Source organism: Corvus brachyrhynchos, unplaced genomic scaffold, assembly GCF_000691975.1.
Source record: "Corvus brachyrhynchos isolate BGI_N302 unplaced genomic scaffold, ASM69197v1 scaffold5, whole genome shotgun sequence".
NCBI classification, from domain to species: Eukaryota; Metazoa; Chordata; class Aves; order Passeriformes; family Corvidae; genus Corvus; species Corvus brachyrhynchos.
In genome coordinates this window covers 5,719,390-5,728,045 of record NW_008238321.1, presented here as the reverse complement: position 1 = coordinate 5,728,045, position 8,656 = coordinate 5,719,390, and the positions used below count along the sequence as shown (strand labels likewise).

The window sequence follows — 8,656 nt, the reverse complement described above, 5'->3', positions numbered from 1 at the left end:
CCCCCCCCTCTCTTTCCTCCCCTCTTCAGTGGTCAAGCACAATCAGATTTATCCATACATCCTATAAAAACCTCATCCTAATGAATCCCAAACCTTCGTTTCCTCTTCCCAGGCTACGAGACCTTCAGGATATGATCCCCTTCTACCTGTGCAAAACTGGGAATTTCCTGGATGCTGCCCATTCCCTGCTGTTCCCTGTGAACAGCCTGGCCTCCTGCTCTGCCTGCAGGATCACTCCCTGCCAGTTCAAGGTTTACCTCAAGATATTCAGGACAGGCTGTGTTCCCTCTGGGAATGACATGCTGGAGACAGGGCCCTGGGTTACAGCTGGCAAGTGTCATTTCTTCCTTCCTTGCACTGAGAACTTCATTACAGCTTTTAATTGGCACTCAAATGAGTGACATTCTGAGCCCAGCTAGGAACTGGGTGAGGGTGGGGAGGCCCCTGGATCCCTGGAGGTGTCCTAGGCCAGGCTGGGTGGGGCTTAGAGCAGCCTGGGATGGTGGAAGGTGTTGGGTTGGAACTGGATGAGCTTTGAGGTCCTTTCCAGCCCAAACCTTGAAAACACCAGGCAGGAAGGATGACTTTGTACTGGAGGATGAATTTATTCACTCAAAGTACTCATTTTGTCAGCTGTGAGATTCTGCTGAAAGCAAAGTAAGAGAAAGCATTAAAAGAAAATCTAAAGCCCTTCATTCCCTCCCAGCGTTGCTGCTGTCAGTGGGGGACTTGGCTTTATGTCTCAGCCATGACCTTGAGAAGAAAACTCCCTGCTGGGAAATGTTTCATCATCAGAGTCATTAACTCAGCCTCTGATAATTGTCATCATCTGTCCTGGGGATTGCTGCCTCTCAGGGTGTCTTCTGCCATGAAAGATTTATTTGGGAGTTGTTCCCTACTGGCAGAATTTTTGGAAGTGTGAGATCCCTTAGTGTGGTGTGATGTCCACAACAAACACTTCCTTTGGGATCACCTGCTGGGATGGCTCGGTCTGGACTGTGTCCAGTTCTTTGCAGCTTTCCAGAACTGTGTTTCGTAGTTGGGATTTATCTATTCTCCCAACAAACCTGTGTAAAATAGCTGTAAACACTTGGTGTCTCTGTGAGGTTCCTGTAGAAACAGATCTGTGACTAAATTAATACCCTATCTGTGATCCTGCTGTGGTGTTATGAGGGGTAGGGAAGATCTGGGTTTGATTCTTTTCATTTCCACTCCTGCAGGCTCTCCCCTGAAGAACAGCGTGCTAATGAAGCAGGCACTCAAACTGCTGTACAGCAGCAAGGCACTCTACAGGAATGTGAGTGAGGCCAAAATTCCCTCTTCTGTCCTGTTCCCACTCCTTGAGAGTGCAAGGATTTATTCTGAGACCCCTTTTCTCTCTGAATTGTTCACCCCTCTGAACAGATTTCACTTTGTAAGACAAAAGTTGTGTTGTTTTCCAGGTCAAATGTTGGAGTTCCTTCATCATGATTTTGGGCAGTAGCGATTTGCTGGAAAAGAGGGGGCACCTCCTTCCCTTACCCTTGGAAGAGCCCCCACTTGGCTTCCAAGAGGTACCAACCAGCGCTGGGAGGTGGGAGAATCTCTTGGCTTGGGTTTAGACAAGATTCCACAGGATGTGGGAATTGGCTGCTTCTCCCAAATGCCAAAGTTAATTTCCAGTGCCTCATGCAGTGCTGCTGTGCCAAGGGTAACTCTGCAGGCTGGTGGGATTCAGGAATGTTAAAGGCAGCTGGAAGTGGGTTCGTTCTGCTCCCAGCTCAGTGCCTGGGACTGATTCTGGATCTGTTGAGATGGATCAGATCATAAAGGGCCTGGAGAAGGGGGAGTGGATTCCACTGCCAGAGGGCAGGGAGAGATGGGATATCGGGGGGGAATTCCTCCCTGGGCGGGTGGGGAGGCCCTGGCACAGGGTGCCCAGAGAAGCTGGGGCTGCCCCTGGATCCCTGGAAGTGTCCAAGGCCAGGTTGGACGGGGTTTGGAGCAGCCTGGGATAGTGGAAGGTGTCCCTGCCCATGGCAGGGGGTGGCATGGGGTGATTTTTCCAACCCAAACCATCTTGGCCCTACAAAAATGAAGAGTTTATTTGATAGGGTTTGGTCGGTGCTGGAGAGCCTCAACTTCCCCTGAGTGTGATGTGGAACAGGGACCATCATCTGCAAAAATGCTGAAAAAAATCACTGAAAAGCACCTTAAACCCCCATCTCTGGCACTGTTTGGGGTTTGTCTGGGGAGGATCTGACATCCTCCTCCCTCCTGTCTCCTTGCAGCGTGTGCTGGCTGCCAGTGCCAGCATTTTGGAGGATCTCAGGGCTGGAGTTAATGTCTCTTTACCATCTGCTGTTTTCTCTGCTCAGGTGAGTGATGGCAGCAAGGCAATTTATCCCTTGTGCTATATTTAAGACACAGCTGCAGTGAAAAATGTTGGGGCATTAAAAAAGCTTTTAAGAGGGGCCTGGAAGGTATTTTTTGGGAGGAGGATCATTTTAAGATTAGCACAGTCTAAACTCTGGAGCAGATTTGAAGGTGAGAACTGAGAGTCTGTTCTGCTCTAGACATCTTCAATCCAGGAGGAGTCTTTATCCCTGTCCAAATTTATAGATTTATAAAGGAGCAGGGCTGGAAATAATTGATTGTGTCTTAATGTCTCCCAGGGTTTGGTTCAAACAGGACACTGTCCTTTGGGGCTTGTCTCAAAACTCAGAACTGCCCAAAAGTTCTAAATTTCTTTTCAATTAAGGGTTTCAAGTATGTGGAACCTGTTTGAAGGTGGCAAGAAAAATACTCCATATTCAATGCAGTCATCTAAGGAGCTGCCTTATTCTTTTTCACTTCTTTGGAGGAAATTTTAGTTTATTCTCCAAATACGTAACTCCTGAGCTGAATTTTTTCCCCTTTAATTCCCTATTTCTGCTCTTGAGCTGATTTTTTTTTTTCCCCTTTAATTCCCTGTTGCTGCTGCTGCTGCGTGAGATTTCATGTTTCTGTGAGCACTTTGAGAGCACCAGAAATAAATGCTGCAGAAACAAAGTCCCTGTTCCATTCCCATTTTTAACTATTGGTACGGTTCTTGTGGATTTGTTGTGTGGCCTCCAAGCTCTCTGGCTGAACTGGAATCACTCAGTGCTGGTTTTAATGGATGCAGTGGATAAATAAAGGGAAATAGGCTTTTAAAGAATTTCTTTCCTTGTTGCTGTGTCTTGTGTAGCTGGAACACGAGGCTTCTCTCATCCTGGCAGTGCAAGCAATGCAACAGATGCTTTATTGTGAGCTTCCCCACCTGACTTCCTTCTTAGAGATCGTTCTGGCTTTTGGGGTGAGTCCTGGAAACTGATTCCTGTTCTAAGACATCAAAGGAAATGATGTTAAAAATCTCCATGACACCATCCTGGAGGTTTTAGCCACGTTTAACTTGGCTTTGCTTCGATTTTTCCGTCATTCTTGACACTGAGGTTAAATCACTGACCATATTTTGTCTCTTCCCAGAAAAACTTCTGGGCTCTGAGGCTGTTGCTGGACCAGCTTTCCTGTGAGGAGCACATCCTCTGTGGCACTGCCAACCTGCTTTTGAGGGATTTGAGTCAGGAGAAAGCCATGATGCTGCGAGTGTGAGTCAGCCCCTGCTCCCATTGCCTGTCTGACCACGGAAATCCAGCAGAGGGCTAATCCCGAGCTCCTGGGAAGCCAGGCACTTGGGCTGAGTCAGGGATGCAAATCCCAGGAATGCACAGGTGGAGGTGTCCCAACAGCTGCTGGTTTTGTCCTTCAGGTGGCAGAACCTGGGCCCCCAGTACGTGGGGGAGTTCCTGTGCCTGTTCCTGACGTGCAGACACAAGAGGATGCAATCCGTGGGGCTCTTCACCCTCAACGTGATCATCGAGAACCTGCGCGTGTGAGTGGCGGCTGCCCCAGAGCCACCCGCAAATCCTGCACTTGCACCACTGGGGGGGGAGTTTTTATCCCTCCCTGTTCTTAGTGGGAAAGACATGGAATATGATGGGTTTTTGGGGAGATACGGAATTATTCCTGTTGCAGTTTCGCAGTGCTTAATGTTACGGAAAATGCATTGGGAGCTCTTGGCAATCCTGGCAGCCGTCAAATGAGGAGATTTTAAATATCTCTGTTGCCACCAACAGCCAAAATTCCTTGAGTTAAGGCTTAGAGCAAAGCAGTTCCTGGGTGTGACACTGGATAAAACTTGCTTTAGAGAAAAGCAGCCCAAAATGTTTATTAGTGTGTCTCTGCACAATCACTCTGGGTGTGCAGGTGTCTTAAACTTGGAACAAAAATCAGGTGGTGGTGAGAGCAAACCCTCAGCAAAGAGGAAAGATTTGGGAATATATTGATGCTCCTAAAGGGAGAAGAGCCCTCTTGGCTCTGCAGCAGCTCAGAGCCTCAGTGGGTGAGGAAACTACACTTTTTCAGAACTCTGAGTGCTTTTATAAATGATATATATTATAAATGATAATAAACCAGTGAAAGCACTGTCTGTGTGGGATCCTTGCTCTCCTGCATCCTGCAGGGAAGTTTTAGAGTGATAGATTTCAATATATTGATAGAACAGTTGGTAAAATCAATTGACTCTGTGGTTGGGGGGCAGAGAATTTGCTTCTCTGGCACTTAGGAGCTGATGGCAGCAGAGAATTCCCCTCTTGGTTACTGTCCTACGTGAAATCATGGATGTGCCATCCTCACTCACTCATTGTGCACGAGCTGAGCTGCATTTAACTAATTTACAGTTCCATGAATTTTCCCTTTTGGATTTCTTTCTTACCCTTCAGCAGTGAGCCAAGAGAATGTGATGAAATTCTCTTTCTTCTGGTTTTTGTCTTAATTATTTTATCTTAATTACATCTGAAACCACCTTGGTTTGGAACTGCATGAGAATTGTTGGGGTTTTGTAGATTTTTGAGTAATGCAAAGCCAGGAGTGGCTGCACCTGTGGCCAGCTGTGTCCCTGAGAGGGAATAAGTGGGAATTTCTCTCTGTTTCAGATGTTCCTGGATTAAGCAGCTCTGCACCTTTTTCCATGACTCGGTGAGTATCCCGAGTATTTGTAGGAGTTAACAGCAAAGCAGATCAATGACAGGGATATCCCTTATCAATGAGATACGGAAATGCATCATTTTGTATAAAAAACCATTCCTGAAGGGAACTGATTGTGTTTTGTCTCTTCCCAGGGGTTGAGGCAGCTCCCCTTTGGCACCACAGTTCACCACGAAGTTTCGAAGTTCGTCAGTGCTTTTGAGAAACTGTAGTTCGGACAAAACCCTCGGGAATATTTTCCAGTTGTTTTCTGTCTGAGCAGTCTGTTCCTGGAGTTCCTCGGGTTTGCTTTGGTTGTCACCTCCAGGAACAATCAACTAAAAGCTCACTTTCCTGGTTTTGGAGTGGGAACAGAGCCATTTTGGGGAGTTTCTTGCAGTTCCACATATTAAGGAGTTGTTGGAAGAGGCAGCAGGTTGGAGTTGTTTTCAGAAGTTGATCCATGGGGATCCTGAGGAAAGCAGGGAAACACGGATGGAGCAGGAAGCACCAAAGAGTTTTTTCGTCGTGTTGGGGCACAAACCTTGCAGGAGGCAACTGCTGAGAGGGAAAAGCTTAAACCAGGAAAACAGGGAGTTTAAAACTCCCTCTGCAGCAGTTTGGGGTCAAGTGCTGTTGGCACACCTTTGATTTTGGGTTTAATTCTAAACCAAGAGCCACTCTTGAGGCTGAAAGATAAAACTGAGCTTTACTTTCTTCAAACATGAAAGGTTAAACTGAGCTTTACTTTCTTCAAACAACCCCAGTGAAGGAGGCCGTGGGGCAGTGAAGAGCTGAGTTTATGTGTAAATAATCCAGATTTCAGGCTGGGTTTATATTTTCTGCTGAACTTAAGGTTTAGATTGGTGCTGGTGGCTCTGTGCATTTCCCAAATCCTAATTCTGGTGGGAATTTTGAGTTCACTCTGAGCTGGGCTGGTGAAAGAACTGTTTGGAGCCTGGTTTGGGCTGTCTGCCCCACTGGGATCCCTCTCTGCACTGCCTGGGCAGGCAGGAAAACAAACCTTAATATGTGACCAACTGCACTTTGCACATTTCCAGGGGGTTGGGGGCTTTGGCAGCTCTTGTGAGCCCCAAGTTTTGTACAAAAAAAAAAAAAAAATGCAGCTGGATCAAAATTTGACACCTTGTTAATTAAAACTGTGCAAGTTCTATTGTTGCATCAGGACTTTGGGTGGTTTCTTGCTTGTTTGCTTGATTTGGGGTGGGATTTCTGGGGTTGGATTTTGTTTGGGGTTTTTTTGTTTGTTTGTTTTTTGGAGTTTATTATTTGGTTTTTGGGAGGATTTTTAAGTCCTGTTTTTTGGGGGGTTGGGTTTTTTGTAATTGGATTTTTTTTTTTTTTTGCTTTGGGTTGATTTTGTTTGGGGGTTTGGGTTTTGTTTGGGTTTTTGTTTGGGTGGTTTGTTTTGGTTTTTTTTTTTTTTGAGGGGTTGGGGTTTTTGGGTTTGTTTAGGGGTTTTGGGGGGTGTTGATGGTTTTTTAGGAAGTTGAGGGGTTTTAGGGGGGAGGGTTTTTTTTGGTTTAAGGATTTTTTGGGTTGAGATTTCTCTTTGAGTGTTGTGGTTTTGGTTTGGGGGGTTTTTTTTTTTGGTTTTTTTTTTTTGGATTTTTGGCTTTGGGTTGGACTGGGCCTGGGTGAGTCTCCTCCAGATCCCCCCATTCTAGAGGTGCTTTGTCACCCCTTCCAGCCTGGATTCCTTTCCCCTGGCACAGAAAAGTCTGGGAAGTGCTTCTTTCCTGTAAGTAAACACATCTCCATTATTTATCCCCTGCTGAATTTTAATGTCTTAGAGCAGCCCTATGGATCCTATAGATAATGATTTAATCTTTTATGGATGAGGAGAGCCTTTTCTGGAGCTCTGCACTTCACTTTGGGCTGCTGGGGAGCATCTCCCTGAGCCTGGAGTCATCCTGAAGGGAGGCTGAGCTTTGCTCCAGGTAAAGCAGAGAGGAACAGAGTTCATTAAAAATGGAAAAGTGGCCTTTGGTGCAGGAAATGGGCCCCTGGAGCTGCCTCATCCCAATATTGGAGCAACCACAGCTCTGCTGCTTCAGCGAGGGGCTGCCAAGCAGGAAAGAGCAGAGCTGTGAGGAAGTGTCTGCACCAAAAGTGGAATTTCACCAGAAACTGGTGAATTTAGGGGATTTTCCTCAAGTCAGGAGTGGGAATGTCCTCAGCAGCTGCAGGGGAGGGCTGTGCCTGCCCTGGCTGGGGGCAGCAGTGTCCCCTGTGCTGGGTCTGTGCACACCCTGCAGCACGGAGAGGGTCCTTAAACACTAATTGCTCACGTTTGTAATTAATTGCTTCAAATTGCTGCACTTATGCCAGTGTAGTGAACAGAAATCCATCCACTCTTGGCACATTTAAGAAACATTTCCACGGAGTCCTGCCCTGGCAGGGCTCTGACACCCTCAGCCCAACACCTTCATCTGCTGGTAGAGGCTGTGGTTGGTGCCTGGCTCTCCGTGAAAACTCTGGAATTGGGGATGGAACATTCCTGGCATGGCACAAACAGGAGGGAGCTGGGAAAGGGGCTCAGCCTGGGGAGAAGGAGGCTCGGGGGGGACCTTGTGGCTCTGCACAACTCCCTGACAGGAGGGGGCAGCCGGGGGGGAGGTGACAAGGGACAGCAGGAGAGGGAACGGCCTCGGGCTGTGCCAGGGAAGGCTCAGGTTGGATACTGGGGAAATTCCTCCACAGGAAGAGCTGGAAGGAAGGCAGAGCCATCCCTGGAATGTTCAGAACAGGAGGGAATGTGGGCTCTGGAGCAGTGACCAGGTGGGGATTAACGAAAGGTTGGACTTTGAGGTCTTTTCTAACCTGGGCCTCCCCTGGCACAGTTTGAGGCCGGTCCCTCTCCTCATGTCCCTTGTCCCCCCCGGCTGTCCCCTCCTGTCAGGGAGTTGTGCAGAGCCACAGGGTCCCCCTGAGCTCCTTCTCCCCAGGCTGAGCCCCCTCCCTGGGCCCTGCCCCGACGGTGGCACCCCCAGCACCCCCTTCCCTGTCCTTGGCCCTAAGTAAGGTGGGGACAGCGCTGAGCAGCGGGATTGAGTCCCTGCCCAGCTCCCTGGGATCACAAGGACTTTTCCAGCTGCCCTCCCAGCCAGAACTGCTCGGCTTTAATACCAGGACTATGGAAAATGCCAGATTAACAGATGGCTGCGCTCATTAATATTGCAGAACTGGGGGAGTTCATCATTCTGTAATCTCCAAAGCCCGGGGGGTGGCGAGGGGAATGCTGCCCCCAGCTGCGGCTGGGGCTGCACCCTGAATCCCTGGAATCACACACCCTGCTCCTGCCTGGAGCTGCTCCTGGAGCATGGGATGGACCCCAGAATCCCTGGAATCACACCCTGCTCCTGCCTGGGAGCTGCTCCTCGAGCATGGGATGGACCTGGATTCCTAAATTCCCTGTCCCGCTCAGCCTCGGCTGCCGTCAGCTCATGGAAAATCCCGGGAATCCAAATCCCGGGAATCCATCGCCCATCCCCGCGGTGACTTTGCCGTTAAAGCCGAGCCTTTCCCGTGCCCGGGGAGGCAGCGCAGGCATTGGGATGGATGCCAACATCGGGATAATCCCTGGGATCGCGGACCCCCCGCAGCAGCC

General features: G+C 48.7%; 1 protein-coding gene across 10 annotated transcripts in view; it reads left to right on the top strand.

The window, feature by feature from the left end:
• The window catches only part of LOC103615544, a 55,753-nt gene extending 49,540 nt beyond the window's left edge, over positions 1-6,213 (top strand). For all 10 annotated transcript variants that reach the window (XM_017734032.1, XM_017734033.1, XM_017734031.1 and 7 more), the window contains 9 exons: positions 113-330; positions 1,221-1,297; positions 1,443-1,553; positions 2,271-2,357; positions 3,209-3,316; positions 3,487-3,608; positions 3,770-3,892; positions 4,995-5,037; positions 5,181-6,213. In XM_017734032.1, the coding sequence (XP_017589521.1) occupies positions 113-330; positions 1,221-1,297; positions 1,443-1,553; positions 2,271-2,357; positions 3,209-3,316; positions 3,487-3,608; positions 3,770-3,892; positions 4,995-5,037; positions 5,181-5,258 (967 nt within the window). In that variant the 3' untranslated portion in view covers positions 5,259-6,213. The remainder of the gene's footprint in view (positions 1-112; positions 331-1,220; positions 1,298-1,442; positions 1,554-2,270; positions 2,358-3,208; positions 3,317-3,486; positions 3,609-3,769; positions 3,893-4,994; positions 5,038-5,180) is intronic.
• The last annotated feature ends 2,443 nt before the right edge of the window (positions 6,214-8,656 follow it).